The 25,527-nt window shown below is 43.4% G+C and overlaps 1 protein-coding gene across 1 annotated transcript; it reads left to right on the forward strand.

Moving 5' to 3' along the window:
• The first annotated feature begins 2,737 nt into the window (after positions 1 to 2,737).
• vps37d (VPS37D subunit of ESCRT-I) lies at positions 2,738 to 24,069 on the forward strand. Its single transcript, XM_071542041.1, has 4 exons — positions 2,738 to 2,919; positions 8,688 to 8,859; positions 17,078 to 17,160; positions 21,459 to 24,069. Exons 1-4 carry the CDS (start codon positions 2,797 to 2,799, stop codon positions 22,005 to 22,007), a joined length of 927 nt encoding a protein of 308 aa, XP_071398142.1. The 5' UTR covers positions 2,738 to 2,796; the 3' UTR covers positions 22,008 to 24,069.
• Positions 24,070 to 25,527: the final 1,458 nt, after the last annotated feature.

Raw genomic sequence — 25,527 nt, forward strand, 5'->3', positions numbered from 1 at the left:
GTGGAAAGTAACTAAGTACATTTACTCAAGTACTGTACTTAAGTACAATTTTGAGGTACTTGTACTTTACTTGAGTATTTCCATTTGATGCTACTTTGTACTTACTCCAATACATTTTAGAGGGAAATATTGTACTTTTTACTCTTACATTTATTTCACAGCTATAGTTACTAGTTACTTTTCACATCAATATTTTATATTTAAAACATGTGATCATCTTTATAAAATAACTATAAAATAGCATCGTTATAGATTAGACTACCCAAAAGTATAGCTAAATTGTTAAGATTAGCTTCACGTTGACAACTTTAAAATGCTGCTTACCTGTACATGTATGTCAATAAATCAGTATTAATATTCCAATAATTTATGAAAAATATAACTCTCTAAATGGGGACAGTTTGTATAATGAGTACGTTTACTTTCATACTCTAAGTACATTTTGCTGCCAATACTTATGTACTTTTACTTAAGTAAGATTTTGAATGCAGGACTTTTACTTGTACTGGAGTACTTTTACTTAAGTAAAAGATCTCAGTACTTCTTCCACCACTGCTCTTTTTTACTTTGGTTCATATGGTCCTCTCTTGTTTGACCTTAGCTATCAGCCTCTTGTATCCATCCTCCTTTATACTGTCAGTGTGTAAACTTACTCATCAACATGTCACATCCAGCTCTGAGCCGGGGCTATTCTTGGTCCTATAGTCAAACTTTCATGTGGCATTTTTCATGTTTCTGGTCCCTTGTGTACATGTTCTGTACACATGAATAATAGGTGAAACTGCAGGCTCCCACAGTTTCCGGCCACTGGCTGGTTTGGCAACACATCCTAATGAGGAAGGAGTGCAAATAACCAGCAGTGTGGGAAAGAGACATTCACACTTGGTACCTCAGACAAAAACAAAACATACACTGAATATACAAAATATTAAGGACGTCTTCCTGATATTGAGTTGCAGTCCCTTTAAAAATCCTCCTCTAACTCGTCTACTTCTGTTTATCTGCATCTCCTCCTTTGTGATTGGTACAGATTGGTATAGAAAGAGATGATGCAGGCCAAAAACAAAATGCACAGAAAGTAGCCGATGCCTTTGAGAAATTTGGGCCCAAAACAAGCAGAGAAGCATTATACTTCATTCTCCCTGCAAACCCTCACTGAAGGTCATCTTACTCAACCTGCACTCAGCTCATCCATAGTCATATTCGAGAAGTGTGGTGATCAAATGGTGATAAAATGTCTTTGTCCTTTATTGTAATCAACCCTTGGATGCTCCACTCCTGTTGAGCTGGCATAGCTTCGCCACCAACTTCCTTCCTTCCTCATAACTGAGCTTGAACTCAGTTCATTTAAATATTAATTTGCTTACTGCTAACAGCCACTTTAACTACTGATTAAGAACTATATTGCTTGGCGGATAACATTTAATTAGCCTATAGGCTACTATTTCATTATTGATTTAAAATAAAAGATTTATAGCTTCTTAGTTTCTAAAAGCATTGTAAAACACGGCCTTTCGTGGCTTATTGTTTCATTTTGGTACTTTCTATTTCCCTAAAAAGCCTCTAGACTGATCTTGATTTAGCGCTTTAATTTTGAAAAATCTAAAAAGGAACGCCGACCAGAACCGGATGTCAGCTTCACACTGGTGGAAAGCGGCGCTTGCATCAAGCTCACCAAAGTTAGCCAGGCAAAAACAGGAAGTATGCCTTCAAAATAATAGCGTAAAATGTGTCGCTTTTGGGGGACAAAAGTGAGGTGTAGGCTATAGAACAACAAACGGCGTATCAAAATAATCAGAGGAATCTGATTGAATCTGATGAGGAATATGGAGTGAAACTATTCATAGCATTCTGTTACATCATCACACGGCCATCTCGGTAGGAAAATAACAGGTGATTGTAATAAATTAACAGGTGATTACAATCATGACAAATACAGCCAATGAACTGTCTATATTGGCATTGTAAGGCATATTGGTAGGAAATGCATGTGACATCATGGGAATACTATGAATAGCTGTACAATATATAGCTACTAAAAATATGATATTGTATCATAGTGCATAGTACTATTTTGTGATGAAAATGTGCCTAATATGCACAGGTCAATAAGGCTACATACAAATAATATTTGATTCCCTAAAAACATCCATATTCTTGCTGACTCGACACAGAGTAATGGAACAACCATCTTTCCTTAGGAATAGTTATCAAAACGGAGTTAAAGTGCTTTGCATGGTTAACTAATAACAATGTATGCAACAAATAAAAATGTGAACAATACATAAAGAAGAAAAAAAGAAGAAACAAACTAGCCTACAAAAGGGCAAGTGCACAGAATAACTGAAATACGAACAAAAAACGAAGACAAACCATAGATCAAGGAACAGCAAGTGTTTTGTTTCAGCAGACATCCTTCAATATTATTGGTCTATTATACGTTTTTGTGTTTGAGTCTGTGTATTTTTGGCATCCCTATCTATATGGCATCTTGCATAGGCCTATAACTATGGTAATATGCTGTAAAAAGGCTTTAGGGGTGGGGATGGCGTATTTTCAGTTTCTACAGATCCCCCTTATTATTTTCACTTATGCACTTAGTATTGCTCAAAAACGTCGCTCCAGAATAGCCTTCAATAAGGGTTTTATTTTGAAACGTATGACCGGAAGTCATGTTGTTTATGCTGGCTACCTTGACACCGCTGGCTGGTCGCTTCGCATTCCAATGTGAACGACATGTAACCGAGCGGGCTTTATGTTTCCAAGTCGTTTTCAACCGCAATTTGAAGGAATAAAATGTCCAACTTGAAGGAGTCGAACTCTTGTCCTGACGGCTACAGGGCTTTAAGTACAAGTGAGCTGCGGGAGCTTTTACAAAACGACGACAAAATGGACCAAATCATTCGACTCAATGAGAAGGTAGGTAACCTATTTGTTGGTCCCTAAAGGAGCAAACTGTCAGGAGCAAATTGCTCTGTAATAACGCTGTGTATCATCTGTTCTTTTATTTTAACGGAGGCGTTTCATAATGTCCTCACTGTGCCTTTCTCCAGTCCTCAAAATGAACATGTAGGTGTCTTTTGTCTTGGCATATGCAGTGCAATGTGTGTAACGTAAATCAGCTTTACATGGCTCATCGATTGTCTGCGTGGCGAGCGGTTAGATTTTCCAATTGGTTTCCATAAACCACACTTTAATAATATATGTGTTTAATGCTAATGCAACTACGATGAGGCAAAGAAGAATCCATGTTTTGCGGTTTGCGCATATGTATTCTTTTATTTAACAAACGTTCTCCTCATGCAGGAAGCATCATGATATCCTTCAAGCCCCGATACGTGCAGTTCTCTAGTACAGAGAGAGCCACGCCAAACTACACTCGCAAATCTGGCTATTTAATGATGCTTTGCATGTCGGCAATCCTACACACCTGGTAGAACATCACTTGCGTCTTTTTCTGAGTTTTTAGCATGCATTCTTCAATTCGGCATGCATTTAATATGTCAAGCAGCACTTACTCCAGTAACATTTCAACTTTTACAATTGGTCCGCCTGCTATTCCTGTTATCTTCCTCCGCCAAAACACATCGTGGATAGCGGTAGCGAGCAGAGTGAACACATTTTAAAAAGAGCAATTTACTTGAATTAAAATATGGCTCGGTGAACTACATGCATGCCGAATTGAAGAGTGGTTTCGAAACATCCAGAAAACCTCTCAAGTCGTGTTTTATGAGGTTTGTACCTTTGCGGCAAAGCGAGGTAAAATTACATTGCCAGATTTTTAATCGACTTTGGTTATGTTCTCTCCATATAAGAGGCACGTATCGGGGCTGCATGATATCCTTCCTGTCGTCAAGATATACAACATCTCTCCCACACACACACACGCACAAACTGTACTAGGTGTTCCCAAACTTTGTCATGGACCCAATTTGATAAGTTTTTCCCTGAGGAACCCCATGTGAAAAGGTCCTTTGTTAGTCGTGATTTAGTATATAATTGCACAGCTGTCATTGCCATGGGTGGGGTGATAACAACAGTGGGTACAGTGAAACCTGATCACAGCGGTCATCCTCCACTTCCAGTGAAATAATTGTGAAATTCAACTATTTCATGTTGCTGGGGACCTCCCGGACCCCGCTTGGATAACCACTGCATTCCTGTCTCTACCAATACCTACACTCCTCTCATTTGCCTTACCAAGAAGGCAGAAGCCGATTGTCAGCTGATTCTACTTTGAAAGAAAAAGGTTACTTATTTGGGCTGGATAATCCTCTGCCCAGCTCTTGGCTAAGGGACGTGACATTTGAAACCTGCCTGTGTGAATGAATTAAGAAAGATGGAGCCAAAGTGGAAAGTTGAATCTCACCAAGAGGTCAAACAACTCTCCCCCTGGGAAGAGAGCAGAGTTACTCGGAACGGCAAATCTCCAAATCTCGGGAATGCTTTAGTGCGCATTCACCCAGGTTGCAGGCGTATCCCTCATTAACAATACTTGTGTTTGCAGGAGGCGTTTGTCCTTTTTATATAGCCTGTCCCCCAGGGATGCGGCGGTAAATGAAATGGAGGGTAAACACTGTGACCTCCAGATGGTGATCACCATGAAAGCAAATGTGCAACAAGACGAGCAAGAATCAGTGTCATTCTCAGAAAAGCACAGTAGTGATGGTTGAGCTCGTGGTTGAACCCCCCCACCACCCCTCCCCCCCCAGCCTTATGAGCCTTTTGGAGCCGTGCGCTTCATTAACGTCCCGGGGTCTCTGGGGGGGGGGTGGGTGGATGAATGCCTACAGTTGCTGAATAGCCCCCGGACAACAAAACAAGCCTGGGCCAGGAGGTTCTCTGCTACCTGCCCTGCTGAAATGCCACCCTCTGCTGGCATCATGGGACTGGACAAAAAGCATGCTTGCAAACCCATAGGACTGGATGAAGTATATTCTAGTCATCCGGGCGCTCTATAGGAAGACGTTAGAGTGCATGGGAAGACATAGCTTTGCATGCGCTCTAAGGAAAACTCCATCCTAAACACTTTAACACTATTAGACACAGCTAATTGGCAATGTACCCTTCATTTCTGGGCCCCATGTTGTTGTTTGGCGGTGTATTTTTCTTATTCCGGTGGATAACAGGGCCAAATGTGAGTTTGATTGCAGAACATTTTTCAGCTGTATAAAAAAAATCAACGCTTTTGGTGTCAGTCCTTCAGAATCAAAGAGCGATTGAATAATCATACAGGGAGGAAATCCATTGTAGAAGAGGCAGAGAGACCAATGTCTCCACCGAAAGTAGCCTCAATAGACCAGAATGCAATGCAGGCAGCGGACATGTTGCGTTTTGAGTAAGGGTCATGAGCCATTCTGGGTAACGTAGGAAATCACTAACTGAAGTAGAAGTAGAGGAGGCCGGTTGAGGGAAAGTAGGTTCACCAAAAAAGTAAATCACAACACTCCATCACTAGATAACTCCTTGAATGCACTGAACGTTGACTCTGAATATCCTTTAAACTCATCCCTAATGGTATTGGAGGGAAGTTCTAAAGTTTACCGGCCTCCCGCTCGAGAGTAACACAGCGTCTCGTTTCTCTCGGCCCGACTGCAGACTCCTCTTTCACGGAATTGGTTTCGCACCCCGTCAATTTCACTGGAGACTGAATGTTAAATTGGGAGCTTGGGACTGCAGGAGCGTAATTAGGCCTCAGCCTCATTCAAGAGAGTCTGTCTTCAAATCGTCAAAGGTGGAAGACAAACACCTATTTGCTGCATCTCCTGCGGTCGGACGCGTCAAAACCGCAGAAAACAACGGCGCCTGCTCCGAGCCTTTCCCAGAGAGATCTTCTTGGCACAGTCCTCCCCAGCTCTGAAAGTTGCTCTCCGAGTGTCATCCGTCAGCGATGGTAAACACTGTCAGCTCCGCTTTACAGCCGGTGCATCAAAACCCAAACGCTCGGTCCCCAAAGGCTGTAAAAAAAAAAAAAAAAAAGTGTCTGCTTGATAAACGGGCTAGACCAGCCATAGCAGGAAACGGAAGGTCTTTTTTTTCTCGATTCCCTGTTTAGGGAAAACGGGACGGATGATGGGGGACGTAAGGACTCAAAGAAGCTGGTGTTGTCATCTTTATTGTCCCACGGAACTTGAGAGAGAACAGCAGATCTGTAGTGTCTCTTTCCCCGCACGCAAACAGAGCTTCTTTTGACTAACGGGCCACACTCTGCAAATTCCTCTGAACTCGGGGACTGCGATTGCCCCACAAACATCCTTTTGATGACCCATAAATGTGAGACAGATGCGCAGCGCAACACTGGGCGCAAAGAAATAGCCCCCAGGTCTAGAAAAGAGTGGCTGTTGAAAGAAAACAATCGGGGCAAGAAAAGGATCCGACTGGGCAGGATCACAGGAATGCTGAGGCCGATGGAATATGCAGAGAGGATTCGGATTTGCGCGCTCGCTGAAATGCGCTGTGAACCTCACAAAGTGGTGTCATGTTGGTGTCTGGGACACCAGGGACTTTCTTTCCAGCCGTGACGCCACCATGTTGGCAAGGCTTGAAAGGGTGTGGCGTTCTGTTAAATAATTTATTGTTTTCCTGTAGTCTGGGACAGTGATTCTGAGCCGTTTCGACGGGTGATTCCTGCTCGCAAAAACTCATTTCACAGCCGTAAACGTACTGAACGGGTGACCTTTGACCCCCCAAATGTCGAATTTTACTTTCCATTTTCAGGCTGTATGACTGATTTTAATGATTGGAATAAGCCTCAAGGCCTGAAAATATGCCATTTCTCAAGAAAAGGGCATTTATCTTGAAGATTAAAAACATGATAATACAACTGTATGGTAGAAATATATGTTTTCAGATTGCATAAATGATAATGTGATCTGTGAATATGAACAGATTTCTGCCAAAGCCGGAATTTGGCAAAAAGAATTTCATTTCATTTCATTGCGAGCATGTGCCAAGCGCTCCCTGTGGCTGTATCAAATCAAGCGCTCCCATTTACGTTTCATGGCTGTGAGCAATGAGCGCCGTGACCAATCACAGCTGCAGAGTGTGCAGGGAGCAGGTTGTCATCATCTCCCTACATATCCACATTATCATTTAGCATACATTTTTTTTATTTGTTTGAGGATTGTGATACATTGGCTGATCTGATCATCAAATGAGTAAATACATGCAACTGATGCACTTGTTCTTTAAATGGTTTTACTGTTTATTGTTCCACTGCTTGGATCAGTACTTGTGTTGGCTGATCTACTTAGTAAAGTAGTCATGTTTGTATCCGTGCTCCTCAATCTATATTGGGGAAATTGTACAGTGCTTTTCCCTGTCCACAGCTACAGGATCCAAATCATAGTAATAAGTCCAAGTCAAGTCAATTTTATTTGTATAGCACATTTCATACACAGGTAAGTTCAATGTGCTTCACATAAAAAGGCAAAATAGTAACAATAAACAGATAAGGAGATAGAATACACACATATATAAAATAACCTTTCAGCCACACATACAACGCACACACACATACATAAAATACAGCTTTTTATAACCCCTGTCCTATTCATACAACAGCACTCACACATAGACTACAGCAAACGCACACAAAGGCATACACACACTAACTACCAAAAGCCTGAGAAAAAAAGCAATGTTTTAAGACTGCTTTTAAAAGAGGATACAGTTGTAGCAGATCTCAGGTCAGCAGGTAGTTTGTTCCAGAGAACAGCACCTTAGTGACTAAATGCACCTTCACCTGATTTAGATAAAGTACATCAGTGGTTCTCAACCTGGGGTCCAGGGACCACCAGGGGTCCTTGAGGGGGTTCCAGGGGGTCCCCAGCAAACTGATGAATTGTTAAACTTCACAATTACTTCATTTACAATAAGTTAACCCAATTAGAGAATGTAGAAGAATGACTGTTTTGATCGTAGTTTCACTGTTATCTCTCTACCTACAATACACTTAGTCATGGAGTTCTGGACAAAATCATATCTAACAATAAAAATAATAAAAAAAATATACAGATTTGGGTCCGAGAGACAAAATATCATCAAATGGGGGTCTGTGGCCCTAATGTGGACTAAATTAGGGTCCTTGATATGAAAAAGGTTGAGAATCACTGAAGTACATGACATTAAAGTACATGTTGATGATGTGAATAAGGAACACAGTAAGACTGGAAACAGTCTTGTGTTGATCTAGAGACTCTTTTGCTGCGGTTGTCAGAAGGACCAAAGACAAAAGCTAAAAAAAAGTTGATAGTCAAAAAAACGACTAAATAGTAAATGTGTAAAAAGTAAATCTAATGAATGAGTAACTCTCCCCTCCTCCAGCAACTACTGTCATGGTGCCACTGCTCCAGCATACTGGGCGGCTCCCAGTGCCCAGCAGTAGAAGACCGTGATTGTCCTGGGCAGCTCCCAGCTGTGAGTGTATGTAACTGTGAATGTGCAGCGGAAAAGAGCACGGCGCTCGGTCCACTTTTCCCCCGGATAAATAAAGGTTAAGAAGACCCGGAGAAATATTGGCCATGACAACTTTCCCCCGCGTGTCATGGGGAAGTCATGCAGTTAATCAGCAAAAAAAAAAAAAACGCTCCGGACTTCTGACTTCTGAAACAATCCCTCGACCTTTTTGCTCTGCGCGCCCCGAGCCGTGCACTAACCGTTTTCTGACTCTGTACTCTGTGTTTCAGTTTCAGGAGCTGCAGGTGGACAGGGAGACGCTGCTGACCACCAACCGGAGCCTGGCCGAGGAGAGCCTCGCCCGGCGGCCCCGCCTCAATAACGGCAAACTCCAGCTGGCGGAGAAGTACCGGGAGCTGTCCGACCTGACCGCCGCCTGCTGGGAAAAACAGAGTCAGCTCGGTGAGTTGTACAAAAGGGGAAAATCTGATGAGTGGTGTTTCTTAGTTTCGTGTCGGATGGCGATGGAAGATCATTGTCAAGGCGTATAGTAAGTCAAGAGGAGTGTGGTTGTGATGATGGGACTACTTTCTCTCTCATTCGTTCGTGCGAGCAATAAAACGTGCCCTATCGCCACATACAGTACTTCAATGAAAACAAACCAAAAGCATAAAAACGCAGAAACCCCAGGGAAAGGTTGCGCCCTAACCTCAAAGGTTAGAAGTAATTATACGTAATATTCCACAGCGGCTCGCCATTGTCTTACCTTGTAATTGCAAAGACAAACAGGCTTTACTGGATAGCTGGATAGAAAGAAAACGGTATAATTTTAACACTCCTTTTGAATTATTTTTAGTACCCGTGCCTCTGTACATGGTGACTGAAATGGCGCATCGGGATCAAAAAAACAAAAAACAGACGAGATTAGCTTTTTATGTCCCAGTTGCATCAATTTCTGTCACAGACATGAAGGCGAGGAAAGGAATGAGATTGCAATATCCCTCTCTCTCGCTGTCTGCCCGTCCTTCTTTCAATTCATTCCTCTTCCTACAGACGCTCACAGGGACCCAGTCAAGGCCAATATTCTAGCATTCAAAACCAAGACAACAGATGAATTATTTGTTGACTCTTTACCACTCTCTCCTCTCACGCTCTCCCTCTCCCTCTCCCTCTCCCCTCTCCCCGACACTGTACGGCCTAGTTCAAATGGCCGCTGCAATCAAACATTTGAAAAAGCCTTTCTGTTTTCGGGGCTCCTCGCCAGTTCAAAGACGAAGAGGGCGAGGAGTTTCACATGACGGTGCGGAGAGGCGTCGGCCCGGCCCGGGGAGTTCGGTCATGGGAACAAAACGGAGCGTATCAAATGCCAGCAGGAAGCTTGCAGCAGTTGTCAAGGAATTCGCGGGGCGGAAGGGGGGGGGGGCCTTGTCTTTGTTTAGGGCCAAGTCATGCTTTTGACAGGGGCGCACTATAGGGCCCGCACCAGAGGAAGTCCCCATAAGCCTCGCTCCTCGATTCTAAGCCTCATGGGCGAATTGCAGAAATTCCTGAAATAGTTTTTGGGACGGTCACGCCAGAAGCAGGTGATGGAATAAATCCCGCCGGGTTCATTTTTTTCCGGGAGGTAAGGGCGACCCGCGCTGCTCGCTCGTTACGCCAGGTGTGAGCTTGTACGGATCAGACGCGGGCGTGTTGTCGGGGAGACTTTGCCAAAGCTTCTCGCAAGGCCTCAGCTGCTGTCCGGTGATGGAAGGTGGGTGGAATGTTTAACTTCCTGTCAATGCGCGCGCACACACACATACACACACGCGCGCACACGCCACACAGATGCCGTCCCCACCTCCCCAGCAAAGCAGGATGGGTGGGGGTCCGTCCTTCCTTCCTTCCTCTCCCCCAAAACATCTGATTCTCATTTTGGCGCAACGAGGGAGGAAGAAGGGATGAATGAGGAGGATTTTCTCGAGGCGGGTAAATCGCAGCAGAGGCGAACTGTGTAGCGGGCAGAGGCAGACAGCTGTGTTGTCTCATGCGGGCTGCTGTTGTGGGATGGGATGGATATATGTGTGTTGTCCCCCGCCCCACCCCCTCCCCTCACCCCCCAAGTGGAATTGCAACCTTGGGAGTGTGTGAACATCTCTATATCCCAATCAGTTTTTCACTGCCAGCATTGGCATCCATTGTTCTCAGCCTCTTTCTTGTACCGCCGTTACTAATTCATGGCACGGACTTTCAAACTTTTGAGCATTTTTGATAATAGACAACTCTCTGAATACATATGCAATCTTATGTGCCCCTATTCTTTAAAGGGAAAATCCCCCCTGAAACACCATAACACTGTTAAAACCCAGCTATTGGTGATGTTTGTTGCATTCCTGGGTCCATGTTGTTGTTTGGTGGTGTATTTTTCTTATTATTCTAGTGCGGCTACAATGGAGTTTAATAGAAGACAATGTCTCAGTTATCTTAAACATCAACTGTAAATATCACATTTTGGTGTCAGTCCCTCAGAATGAAAGAATCATACAATCACACAGAGAGAAATCCATCATAGAAGAGGCAGAGAGACCAATTTCAGCTTTGGTGAAGGCATCAAACATTTATATAATTCAATATTGAATTCAGTCTTTTCACAACAACATGGAAGTAGCATTGAAATTTGGGTTATCCTGACAGCACTAATCGTGATAACACAGTCAAGGAGGGGGAGGGGGGGGAGAGAGAGAGTCTAGCCCTTAGGCCATTGCATGTCAACATGAAAGGCATCCCTCACCTGAAAGGAATCCCTCGTACATACTCTCTGACCACAGAGGGAAGAGCTGTACTGTACACACCCACCGACATGTTCGGGCCAAGCAGAGGTCAGCCTCTTAATGTACTAGCACAAGGCTGTACTTGTCTCATTTTCATTCTTTTATTTGTGCTGTTTGGGTGTGGCTATCACAGTGGGATTACAGCCGCTGTGCTGCCCTCGCACTAGATTGAAGTGAATGGGATCTGTTAGACGAGGCTTTTATGTTCACTTCCCCTGGGAATCCAACCGGGAGTCTCCAGCCAGACAAAAGACAGCCTCCACCTCTGTAGCTGGAGAACAAAGGGCATACGGGGTCGTTCAGTGACCGACAGTGGGTTTTTTTCACAATGTTGCATATTCAGACCTAAGTAACAGGCTTCATACCCTTCACTTTAATGGGTTTTATGGGTGTATTTTAAAAGATCTCGACACTTCTCAGCGTGTGATACCATTTTCGCGTTGTAGAATTAGACACTTATGAGGTGTTTTGCTGTTAACATTTTGGATTCGTGGTCGAGTTCAATCTCTTAATACATATTTTATGGCAAGAATACACAGCCCAAGGAGGGGAATATCCATCAGACTGCACATAGGTCAGAAATAAAGTGTGTCGGTAGTGTGTGTGTGTGTGTTGAAGACGTCCAGGCTGTCACAGGAGATCTTCCAGTTGTAGAAGCATGGGCTCTGGCATCGTACAGCTATGTGTTTAAGCCAGCATTAATCCCATGAGCTGCTCTGAGCGAGGTCTAAAGTGCAATTGTCTCTGCCTGCAGGATCCATGGATTCATAAACATCAATGCAAACTACCCCAACATCTGTTAAAGTAATAATTTGTGACATGTTCATATAAACACATTTCCATTTTGCTAGTCTCTCCTGACAATTTATGTAACGCAAGAGTGATTCAACCTCTAGCCAGTTCTTGAAAGCTTTTACATTTGCAGTTCTGAACACCTGGTGTCTGGCAGAGCTTTCCTGGGAAAAATCCTCTGGTGCACAGGAAGTGATGCGTTTTATGTTTCTGGTTTGTTTGGAATAAACAGAAGAAGAAGAACTGGGTAGTTAGTATGTGCAGTGATAGCAGCCATGGCTGAACAGACAGAGAAAAGAGAAACTCAAACTGCATCAACAGAAAATCCAAGGACAAAGACGTCCCAGTGCTGGACACACTGTTTGATTGACAGCTGATCTGTGGGAAGAGTAGTGCAGAAACACCACAACAATGAACGCTGAGCAACAAAGATGGAGACTAAATAGAAAAAAACAAGGATAAAAAAAAACCCAAGTATGCAGTGTTATCATGTAAATCTACTTGCTTTATATTGGGATTCGACTGATATGGGTTTTTGAAGGCAGATACAGATGTTTTTTTTTATATTTAAGCTGCTGATAGCAGATATTTTGTGTGATATTCATATAGTCATAAAATCTGACTCAGTTCCTGCCAACAAAAACAAAATCCCCCAGAACTGTATTCTTGTCAGGGTGGAAAAACCTCTGAAACACCATTTAGATCATGGTACACTATAACGCTCCATTGAAACCAATACTAATAAAGCATTTAGGCTACTTCTGTGGAATCTCATCAAAATGTCCCATTAGAATCAGTTCAAGGCTTTCCAGAGACAACCAGTGTAGTATTGATCAATTTTACAATAAATATGTAATCAGTCAACCTGCATCATATCAGAGGTGGACCACACTGACTGGCTGATATGTGATTTTTAATAAAAGGCCGATATCAGTCTAATGGTACTTAGCATGTTATAAAATGGTACCCTCAAAAAGTACAGGTGATGGGACTGAAGCAGGTTTGCTTATGTGCTGTATTTCCTAAATTATTTCTCAATTTTCCATGAGCCGCTATATATTAGAGACATGAAATTATGCATAATAGTAGAAGATGGCATCTCCCAAGTCCACGTGTGATGTGACGTCTGACGCGTGCGCTTTAATTAAACATCAAACCGCTTTTTTCGTTCTCTCGTTTCTGCGCGAGAGAAGACAAACGTGAGGGTTCAGGGCCGGAATGCCGCCGGCTTTATAATGCACTGCTGGCTTGGTGGCTAATTTTCAGGGCTCAAAAATACATCCATGCCCTGCAAGGCCCCATCTGTAATGCCATGACCTATTTGTGTATAATCAGCGGCAGATAGCTTGCCCAGCATGTTAAACGGCTTTTCTTCACTCGAATTCTCATCGCCGTTCAGTGAGGTGGAGTCAGTGCCTTTTGGGGGGGAAAAAAAATTATATTCCTTTAGATAGATGACATGTTTGGTTTGTTTCCAGCTGGTGCTCCATCATCTAGGAGCCTTTGGCAAGAGGTAAAGTCATTGGCAGGTCAGCCATGTTGCATAGAGACAATTTTACTGACATTTTTGTTCATCAGTGCAAATGTAGTAAATTTAATCAATATTGTGCCAGAACTTTCTCTCCTGACTCCTCTGTTTCGCTGTATTATTTACTGATCAGGCTGTCAATCTAATCATTTATCGATCTTTTTTTTATCTATTTTAATTTTATGTATTTATTTGTCCGTCTACCTGTGTCTGTCTTCTTTTTTAGGGACACAGAGCCACCACGTTTCACGCTTTATCGAGAACTCAAGACAAAATCAAGAGAACAGTTGCATATAGAGTAAATGAGCATTTTAGAAAACCTTTGCAAGTTCTCAACCTTTGCAAGTTCTAGATTGAAAAGAATAAATGGGAAAGTAAGATTTTACTTCCAAGCGTGTGTAAAAGTATGAAAGTCCAATATGGTCAAGACGCAACTGAGATTGGGATGTTGCACATTTCTTATAATTAAAGACATCAGAAGCTATTTTTCCTTTTATTTTCTTCTTCTGTTACAGTCATCAGCAGGCGCAGGGAGCATATGCTTTGACACATCTAACTCTACTGTATTAATGAAAGTATAAATGAGTCTACCATGCCAACTTCTAGACATAACCCTGTTATGATCATAAACCTAAGCCCTACCTTTGATAGTAAGACAAATGTCTTACTTCGTCAGAGGTAGCAGAGCTAGTAAAGTGAATTGGTAAGGTTTTGTCTGTAACCCAGCCTTTTTAGAATGGATCTCTCTTATCCTGTAGCCCAATGTGCGCCGCAGGTTTCTGGTGCCTTTTGGCTTTTGATCCAGTGACATGTTGAGATCAGCTGTTGGCCAAGAGGTCGGCAGCTTAGCCCACATGGCGCTTTCATGTTGGCCGTCGCATCCGTGAAGGTTTCCCACAACATGACCCCTCCCGTGTCTTATGTGGCAACAGCAAGACGGGGTTGACTCCACATTGACTCAGATCCATTCCCGGATGAGATGATTGTGTTCAGGCTATTATAGCTTTGTATTTTTATATAGTTTTAAATATATCAATTTATTTTTAGTTTGTTTTCAGTGTGGGTTTGGTAGTTTTGATTCAGTTTTTGTTTTTTATAAATGTTTAGTTTGTATTTAGTTTCAGTTCAAGTTCCAGTATTTTGGTAGTGGTGGTATTTTCTAAAGGCAAAATGAGTTCTGACAGTCGGTCAGATTATCCTGTAGTGTGAACAGGCTCAAGACTGCAAATGACTCAGACCAGTCAGAACCCCTTTTTTGTTTTTCAGACGTGTTTGATTTGGTCGGTCCAGTCTGGTCAGGCTCATGCAGTGTGAAGCGGTCCAAGACTCATCAAGGCTGAAATCTGACAGGGACCCTGGCAACAGTCAGTGGGAGTTTAACTCAAGGAGGAAGAAAAACAGAATGAACCGGCAGAGAAGTCGCTTTCAACAGCAGTAACTCTCACTCATGCAGATAGTTTACACCAGTAGAGAGTAGAGTAATTGTCATATATATATAAGTGGTATAAAATGACAACGTGCCTGGAACAGTCCGCATAAGTATGCAATTACAAATTAAGTGAAAGAAGTCTCAAACGAAATTCTTCATTCATGTCATCCTTTTAATAGTGTCTCCTCAAAATGCATTTGTCATGTAAATGGAAACTACCTTTTCTACCATGGATGATAAAAATTATAGAACACCTATTTTGTAATCACATTTACATTTATCGGTTCTTGTTGCTGTCTTCACGTCAGCTGTCCCGTCAATGGCGCTTCCCCACAACATGACCCCTCCAGTGCCTCCCGCATGTGGCAGCAGCAAGACATGCGTAGGCTCTGACTCCACATCGTCTCAGATTCACTCTCGGATGAGACCGCCGCGTCGCTCCATCCCCAACACCATTCGCCCGTCACCGCCACGGCACTACGCCGCATTACCCTCCAGGTCCTGCTGAATTACTCTCTCCCCTCCACCTCCTAAAATGTAGGTCACATGCAGCTGCTCTAGAAGTATTTGTTTGCCTGGCTGTCACCTCTCATTACACCCCCCATCTCCAACATCTGCAGTGCGAGGTCATGAACAAGGCCATTCCTTCACGCATGCTTGATTTTTCGACGGCATCCAAAGTACGTGTTTCGCGCAACGGCGGCCAGCGCCCCAAAGCCTTAGCATGGAGCGTTAGATTATTAATGCCGAGGTGATGGCGAGATATGAAGTGGAACATGTTGTGCAGCATTGAAGATTAGGCTTATTCAAACCCATGACCAATGACTAAACTGTTTTACCATACCCCAGCGACATGCGGGGAGCGTTTTAAAGTAAACATCTTGGCTGGAAATGCCAAGCCAAAAAGCGCCGGGCACACATTGTCCATTTATCTTCATCTGTCTAGATGGGAGGGCATAGACTTTCCCCCGGGGGATCGGCATTATTAGTGTCACCACCGTGACCTTTATTTGCCCCTCACTCTCGACTGAACTCGGTCTGGCTCGCGGGTGGGTTGGGGGTGAGGTGGGGGTGGGGTGGGGGGTGGGGGGGTGTGTGGCTGCCACAGCTACACTTGAAGGGACAGGACACACTTTTAAGTCAGCTGGGTCAAGCCTATATATAATGATGTCCGTGCTCCCTAGAAGGTGAAAACATGCGGTGCGTGTGCTTGTCACATATGTATCAGGCAGGTCTTGAAACTGTCTGCTTGTGTCTTCATGGGTGTCAGTTGGGTATGGCAAGTGCAGCACTCTCCTTGTCTTGGACCTAATTGACTGCAATTTGATCTTCTAGTTCCAGTTATTAGCATTATAATGGAGAGCAAACATCAAGCAAAAATTGCTAGAAGTCTATCTGGGAGCCATATCTTGAAATACATTCGCATCAGAGAGCATTCAGGACCACTTTTGTGAACTGATGCCGCTGTGTATCTGTATTGTTAATGCCCCCTGCATTTTTTCTTGCGTTGACATGGGCATAAATAATTCAAATGTATGTGTATGTGCATGCACATGCACGTTCATCTCCTGGGTATATTCGTTTCTCCTATCAAGTGATGCAAAGGCGAGGTTGGAAATAAATGGATGTGTACATTTATTACATTATGTACATTTATGCTGAACTATCTATTGATCGTAAGATAGATTTGTTTATTGCTAACCGGCTGACATACAGTACGTGGATGAAACAAATAAAAGAAGCAACACTTTGCATCCGAGAAACAAATGAATGAATGAACGGAAGTAAAAAAATGAGCAATTCCAAAGTAGATTTCCATCAGCAGACCAACCTAACATGACAAGCTTGCTAAGTCGGCTCGAAGCTTAACATTTACAGTTCCCCTTTGCCTTTTATCTAGCCCAAAAAAACTTCCACCACATCACCACCATCTCCTCATCAGCACATGCCCCGAAGGGTCTTTGCGATTCGGAAAATAATTTTCTCCGCCGCGGTTTCTCGGTTACTGAATTTCCCTTCCCGACTGGAGTGAAGTCATACCTCACCCCCCCCCACCCCAACCCAACCACCCACCCCACCCCTCCCTCCGTGTGAATCAGTGATGTTTCTTTGTCGTTGCAGAGGCACATGTCCAGAAGCACAGCCTGCAGACAGCGCAGAACCTCCTACAGGAAGAGGTGGCACGTGCCGAGGAGCGTTCAGAGGTAAACACAAAAGCTTCGACACTGGAGTTGCCGTGGCTCACTCTTGCTGTAAATCCAACACATTCTTTTGCTCCTTTGTCAGTGCTGTTGTGGAGGTCCCATTGAGGACCCAAAAAGCCTGCATTCCAGTTGACGGCCCACCCCCTTTTGCGCAATCTGATCTCTAGAGAAATGAGACACATATAGTGAGTGGTCCACCAATGTCTATAGCAATCGAAGTTACTTTTCACATAGGTTCTCCCATAAACAGACTTTGCAGTTGGTTTACACCGCATGAAAGGTGCAATGCGCAGAAGTTTTGGCCCAAGGACAACAGAAACCCCCTTGATATATACAGTATATTGTACGTCGATTGTGCATTAATACCGGAAACAAGTCTTTCTTGAACATTTTACATTAGAACTGATTTAGAATATTGGAACACAATTTTTTTTATCATCCTACTAGCTACCAGACCATTCGTTGCACCTTGTGACTGCTACAAAGAAAGCAAAATTAGATTTTTCCAAGCGATTCCTCTTGAGGATGGAGCAAATGTGCAGCAGCAGTTCAGCAGGTGTGCAGTAAAACGTAGGACTTCTACAATGTCGACACATGCACGAGACTAGTCATACATAGTGTATATGTTGAGAAAGGGCCAATCACATAGTAAATTAATTTTGTTTAGTAGGTTGCATTTGAAATAGATCTATGCAGCCTTATGATTAAGGGTGCGATCACACAGTTTGTTTCCTTTGGTCCGAACCAGAGCGGAAAAGTTTACTTTGTTGCATTTTTGTATTTGGTTCGTTCAGGATCACGTTGCCCCAATAACAAGCGAACCAGGGCTTGTAAACAAAAGTCACATGGACTCACAAGTAGCTTGTTTATTGGACAGAGTTTTGGTGACCTGTCATCCCGCCAGGTTAGAGATTTTGGCAGCGGGGCAAGTCAAAACAAATCTGATTCCAGTCATTGTAACTTTAGCTAAGCACGATGGACTTGTCTGCGCTCTTTGCTGTAATTGACCTTCTCTGGTGTTCAAACCAGTTTAGAACACATGAAGAAATAGCTGAGAATAAGCATCAGTCCAGATTGCGGTTTGCCCCCTCCATTTTGTTCTGCTAGGCTTTCCAAGCATGAGGAACTGCAGGCTATCAGATGTCAACATCCATCTCCTTATACCCATAAAACCTTGCGTTTTGAGGGTGCCTCCTGTAGTCGGTTCGGATTACGGATGATTCTCACTCCTAATGAACCACGTTGCATTTCGCTTGGAAGAGAACAGACTCACATTTTCAGGCGTCTTGGTGCGGTTGTTTGGTGCCACCCAAGTTCAAATGGCATTGTTCTCACCTGGCCAAACAAACTGGACTAAAGGAGTAAACGCTCAAAATAAACCACTCCAAACACGCTTGCTGTGAACGCACCCTTTGTCTCTTTGATGTGAACTGGCAGCAAAGAAGCAAGTTCTTTCCAAGTCAAAGGAACCAAGTCATAGAAAATAAGATATCTGGTCACTGAGTTGCATTTGTGATCAATAAACAAAACTATGAAAGGATGATACAGTGGTGAAGTGCCCCACATCATTACTGTATCATCCTGTTCCGATTTTGTCTGGGGCTACCTGATTTCCTAACTTAATTCCTTATGTAGATTAATACAGAACTCTATGTTCACAGTCACCTGCATGTACTCACTGACACTCCCATAACAAACCTACATGGATTTTCTGACATGCATGTACAGACAAGTATGTGCGCACAACATGGATTACAAACTCAGCTATGCTGTGCATACACATTGCTATGACGTTTACATTTGTCTGTACATCTTATAGAAATTACTCAAAATAACACATTTTGTTGCAAATTTGACAATTTTCACAAAATGTTACAATACTGTTGTATTCATTGTTTGTCTCCATTTTTAAACCAACAAGTTTTGTGATTCTGTATGATTTCTGCAAAATAGAAATGGGGCCTTATGCTATGGGTGATGTAAAGCACGATGGACTGAGACAACACAAGAGTGCAGCATCTCCTCATCGCGTGTTCCGCAGAAATCTCGGTGGCTATTGAGAAAATATTGGCTTAGTTTGTTAAGCTGTGAAAAGAAAATCAGTCGTGAAATAAATCCATACGGTGCGGGCGCAACCTGTTTTCACCAAGGCCGAGGAATAGAATAATCAATGCTCCAAATCAATCACTACATGCAGACGGGATACGAGCAGAAGTGGGAGCCGGCCCTCGGTTTCTCTCCTTCAGCCGCTGCCTGCTCATGTAACCACCTACACAAGTCATTAATTACACGCTGCATTCAGCATAGGGTGCATAGGGTAATTTTCACAGGCCGTGTTCACACGCTCACATGGCTGGATGCATTTGTTGATAGGATATACCTTTAAAGATGCAACAATATTTGGACTTTTCGTATTTACGATCAGAGTTTTGCATATTTCTGGTACGCACTGTGTACAAAATACATTTACTTGAACTCGCGGCTTAAGCTGCAATCTCATCATAACAACGCTTCATAACATTCATCTTTTTGAACGTGATGCATTAGCCAGGTGGTAATTGTAAATCCTCGGTGCAGTTTTTTCTGCACGTTCCTTTGGCTCAAATGGAGAAAATGAGGGAGGCTTATTCCCACAGATGAAACCCCCACTGCTGCTCCAGGCGTGGATTGATCCATGCATTAAATAACACTTCCCCCACCTCGCATGGCTCCAATCGATGCCGCTATGACTTCAAGTCATTAGAGTTTCTGTCCACTGATTGATTAGGCAACACCCATCATAACGAGTAGCTGCCATGAATGAATGCTGAGACAACACCTCAACCCATTTGTTTATAGATTCAGATTGGCGGGTCAGTAAATGTGGGCAGCTGTGTGTGACATTCATTCAGAATTAGTAAACTTATAATTAAGTAAACTTGTGAAATAACCATTGCGGCATTTTCACCACTCAAATAAATATATATATAAATATATAAAATAACATAGCTTCAAATTATGCTGTGGAGCACCAATGGGCAAAAAACATTCACAAATTCTGGGTGTCACATCATTTCAGCTCATGTTGAAAACTTCAACCATCAGTAAAAAATAAAAATAAAAAAAAATCTGCATTCATTGTTTTCTAAACCTTCAGAGAACGTCCTTGATTGAGGGGAAAATCATCAGCATTTTAGTCATAGGTCCACAGCAGCATTGAATTTAAAAATGTGATGTTTTCACAGTAGTGTTACTGTGACCATGAAGCTCCGTGAGAGAGACTGCAGCCCAGCCGCCCCCATCTCCTATTAAAATATGTGTTTTCTTGGTAGCTGGCATCCCGAGCTAGTGTATGGAACTCAGCTGCAGCCACATGACACTGCCTACAAAGACTCTTGCCAACAACTTCTTCTTCTGTTGCCTGCAGTCAAACAAGCTGCATTATTAGGAAGGTTCCTTGAAGGAGGAAGGAAGGAAGGAAGGAAGATGGACGAACGAGACAAAACCTTAACTATATGTTATTCAAACTGCTGTGCAATAGTAGAAACGGTTAGAAACGCCCATGCTGCTTCACAGTGTCACCAGTTATGAAAAGTAGACCACACAACCCACAAGGGGGTTTACTGTAGTGATTTGAGTCATTGTCCTCCATATTAAGCATGACTTGCTTCACATGTCCAGGTAAGTCTGGAACTGAGGGTGGCATACTTAACTGACTTATTTTCTGTTTGATGACCCTAATTTACGCCTTCAGTTTCTCAAGGCTCTGCTGGTTATGTGTTAAAGCTGTCGGATCACAACCCTTTGGGGCCTTACGTTGTCAGGAACATAAAACATTCATCGTTGCTCTTTGGAGACAGTTTATGCCACTTAGACATACAAGCAACAGTGAAAATACCTGAAGCTGTTTGAGTAGGTGAGTCTGCTCCACGAGTCAACTGTCTATTTTTAAGAAGTTGGTACACGATAGGAGGTTAGTTTCACAAATATGACTGCTGTCATCAGTATATTGCCTAGCTAGACGGAGCCCAAAACCAGCTCTCCACATCCAGGGGCCACAGTCAGAGACACATCACAGGCCTTTCAAGCTTTGCCAAATATAACTGTTGCAGCATAAGGACCTTTGTGGGCCATGTAAAATGTACTGACAATGAAAAGTTGTAGCTGACAGTCTATGCCAAAGTTCATGGGTAAACATTCCCAGCCCTTGTTAAATCCCCTTTATACTTACAAGTGTTTGTTGGAAGGATTCCCAGGGGTTGGACCTTTGTGTTATCCTGTCTGCTGATACCTGTTTATTTGTGTGCTCTGCTTCACAGGAGCTGCTGGAGAAGTTCATGGAAGGGAATGTAACCCTGGATGAGTTCTTGGACTCCTTCCAAAGCTCCAGAAAGGCGTATCACGTCCGCCGGGCTCAAGTGGAGAAGATCCAGGAGGTCGCCCAAGCCAAGCGGCAGCCGGGCAAAACGAAAAAAGCAGAGGAGCACGAGAACAAGGTGCAAGAGCTGAAGAAAGACTCCGAGCATCCCCAGGAGCCTCACCAGCGGCCCAACGGCTTCGTCGCCCAGGGCCCGCTCCGAGTCTTCCAGCTGCGCTACGGCCTCACGCCGGCCATCCTGCTGCCCCACTACCCCGTCTCCCCCCCCGCCTCGGCCCCGGGCCACCAAAGTAGCACGCCTCCGCCCGAATCCCAGTTAGGACAAACCCACATCCTCAGCCCCAGCACGCCGCTCCCCGGACACGGCCAGCCGGTCGGCCTCAGGGTCATCGGACAGCTATCGGGCGGCTGGCCGGCCAACGGGAGGCCGGTGCGGGTGCAGCAGCTTTACAGGCCGAACCCTCAACAGCCCGAGCCGCCGTACCGATAACTCGACGGGGGGGACAGGGGGGGGAGAAGACGAAGAGCCGGGCCCGAGAGGTCTTCCAAGACACGGAACCAAACCAGTGGCTGTCAGACTCATGTAAGCAAAGACAGACCCAGAGACAGCACTGCAACCTTCAACTTCTGTTCTTCATCCATGACACACAAATGTAAACATGAGATACAAGGGAAATCCATACAACATGAGAGCGGAACAGAGATAGCGAGGCAGCGGATGACAGACAGGGAGGATCAGGGGCGTGGAAGGTTTTATTTTTCTAGTTTTTATTTGAATCATGTTACACGGTCAGGACGACACAGGGTTGTGAAGCACATCGACAACGCAGAGCAAAAAGGACCTCATTGTCCATTCATACAACTTAGAACTGAGAGGGGCTTTATGAAATGCCAGACGTCATCAAAATGAATGATGACATCAATAAAGTCCAAATCATAGTGTTTACTATGAACTCTCATTGTTTTTTCATACAGCAAATAAGGCATTGGCATTCGTACTTGGAACCATTCCTAAGACGATGAATGCCAATATTAGAAAATTGCAGAGCAAAGTTGGAACAAAAATATTATTTAGAACAGATGGTATTAATTAAAAACCGGATCCACAGTCTACAGGCTGACAACCTTATTTGCGAGGTCATGTATGCACATGACTGCTATCTTTTGGGCTGCCTTCCAAAGAGAATTTCATGTCTTTTTCTCAACCGGTTTCTCGCCCGACGTAGATTACTATCACAGATGAACACCCAAAACATTCTGCCTTTTGCGATTTTCATGAACAGTGTTGGAGCTCACATCAGTGAGTGATTTATTTATTCATGTAAATCCTATTTTAAATGCCTGACTTCAAAGCGTCTTGTTTACCCTGGTAAATGAAGAGCTGCTTTTCCCTTTCAAGGCAGCCACTGTTTTTATTTCTTCCCCCCGAACGGAGTTGCAGAGTGAGGGAATTTAATCTCTGTGAGAATGCCAGCATTTTGCAAGCGCACTGTTTGTGATTTCATATTATTAAGGTGGCTTCTTTCTCGTTCTTTCTCTTTTTCTTTGTCCCATTACCCACCCCTTGAGTTTTAAGGGAAAAGCTTTCGGATTGTAGTTTTAATAGTTCTGCTCTTGACATTTACTATCATGACATACATTTTGCTCATAAATAACTTATATAAGTGCATGTTTACTACAGCTGGGCAAAAGTACAACATGAAAATGCCTTTTGCGGGCCAGAACTCTAGCCAAACATGCCATTTTGTGTCCACTCAGGGTCATAGAAAACAAAACAAAAAATGCAGTGCCACTCATCAGCCCTGTAGCACAGATAGACCCAGGGTGTAGGTGAACTCATACCCATGGATCTCATGTTCCTTGCAAGTGCATGCCAGAGAGACTCTAACCATAACCGCAGTCACACAGCATCGTCTCCCCCCCCCATTTTCGCCTCAAAACATTTCGTCGTTGCAGTGAGAATTGGCCTTCGAGCCCACGTTTATTGCTTGAGTCATTTGAGCGATGTGGAAATAAGGTCTTAATCCATTTTGACAGTGCTGTCAGCTCGTCACACTCGAGCTGAGGGCAAAAAAAAAAAAAAGCAGCATCAACCATTACCAAATTTAGTGGGAGTTTATTTTGGGCCAGATGATCAACATTGATTAATGTTAAGATTGGACAGTAATGTGTTTTGGAATAGAATATTCTCAAAATGTGAAGTGCTTGTTTCTGCGACTGTGGTTTTGTTTGTCCAGTCTATATTGTGTATCTCTTTTTCTATCAAGGACTTATCCCAGCAGCCTTCCTGATGGGGGGTGGGGGGGTGGGAGGGAAAGAGCAGTCATAAAATAGATAAATTAATAGCACTGCATAATTGAAATACAGTGCGGCCACTCAGCCAAACACAACGCTCCTTTTTTACTCGGAACGGATCCCCAGCGTTTCGGATGATGGAGCTGTGGCTGCGGGCGTTTGTACGAGACGATTATGAGCGACGTCAAAGCCCATCAGTGCTGCTGTGAGTGAAGGCGAGCTAATAATATCCCAGTCAAAGTCACGTCCGCCCCCCCCCCACCACCACCACCCACGCTTCTGCTCGCCACTGTACGTTAACGGCATCGGCTCGTGCGTTTAGCGGCTAAAACGTGTGCGAACCCCTCGGAATAAAACCTCGGTGAAGAAATGTCAACTTGTAAGAGTTTCTAGACTCTGGCCTGATTGCATGGGGAGGGGGGGGGGGGAAATGACCAAACTCACCACGAAACAACAGCATGCTATGAGTCCAACGCTATGAACGCCTTGGCATTTGAACGCCTTGTCTTTTGGCCAAGCGTTGCTGATTTAGTCGTTTTTGGGTTTGGGTTTTTTCATCTTTGGTCATGTAAGAAGTGGCTGGTATTCTCTGCTCAATTTAAAATGATGGTGAGCTAAACTGCAGGGGCCTCACACATAAAACTTCAAGCATATGCAGTATTTGTAGTAGTGAATCTCCACACGGATCGAAAAATATGTACACACTTTTTCTTCGATTTATACAGCGCTGCATAGGCCAATCAGTTCACATTTCCCCCGTCATAAATAAAGAAGGTCGTAAAAATGATGTGCATGATAAAAGACAATGTCCTGCTGCCTCAGTGGGCCATAGTTGGTGGTTCAAACGCCTGTCATGCATATGATATCTCGTATCATGTAAATTATTCATTCTTGATGGCACAAGCGGATAGCAGTAAGCGTAAACAAAGGCCATTATGTGGCGCAACAGCAGTGAGTTCAGTATTTCCACTACTATTAGGGCCAAAATACTTGTTAAATTATCCAAAAAACATAACTTTTCTATTTTCCTCCCCCTAGGTTTAAGGAATAAGTGGTTTTACAAAAAAGGGACAGAATACAATACAATACAGCTTTACGAGGCAGAAATCGATGAGGCATTTAAATCGATCGGTTCTTCAGTTTTCTTATTGATTGACTTTCATTTCAGATTTAAAACAGAAACCAATCAGGATGTAGGGTGTACAGATTAAACACCAGGATTTAACATAGCAAGATCAGATAATCCATAAAGTTTTAACTGTATTGAAGGAAGTTACAGTACTAATGCCTACAATAAAAATCTAGTCTAGATAAGCTGTATTATCATTATGTACCGGCAGCATTTCCAGGCATTGTACCTCTTCCTTTCATGTTACATCATTACATAATGCTAATGCTTTTTATCCCGTCATTATTATCCTGTGTGCTACATCATTGGCTTCAATCCATGCATTGTGCATAGGTGCAATGATACAAAGATTAAGAGAGACCACTTAACATTATTTACATTAACTGCTGTGTGAATACAGTCTGTCACCACCATCCTAAATAATAAACACTGTGAACGAGCTTGATTTGGTTGATCTGATATTATAATTTTGGCAGAGAAGGACTAATCACGTCCACATGACCAGACCACATGACCTGTCCGATCATTTCTTTTTAGTGAAGACTAACTACGAAATTAAAGCCAGAGACTCGCTTATTTAAGAAAA

This window comes from Centroberyx affinis, unplaced genomic scaffold (assembly GCF_046629955.1).
Source record: "Centroberyx affinis isolate AG114_WGS23_722 - 3 ecotype Tasmania unplaced genomic scaffold, CSIRO-AGI_Caff_v1 ptg004000l_1, whole genome shotgun sequence".
In the NCBI taxonomy this organism is placed as follows: Eukaryota; Metazoa; Chordata; class Actinopteri; order Beryciformes; family Berycidae; genus Centroberyx; species Centroberyx affinis.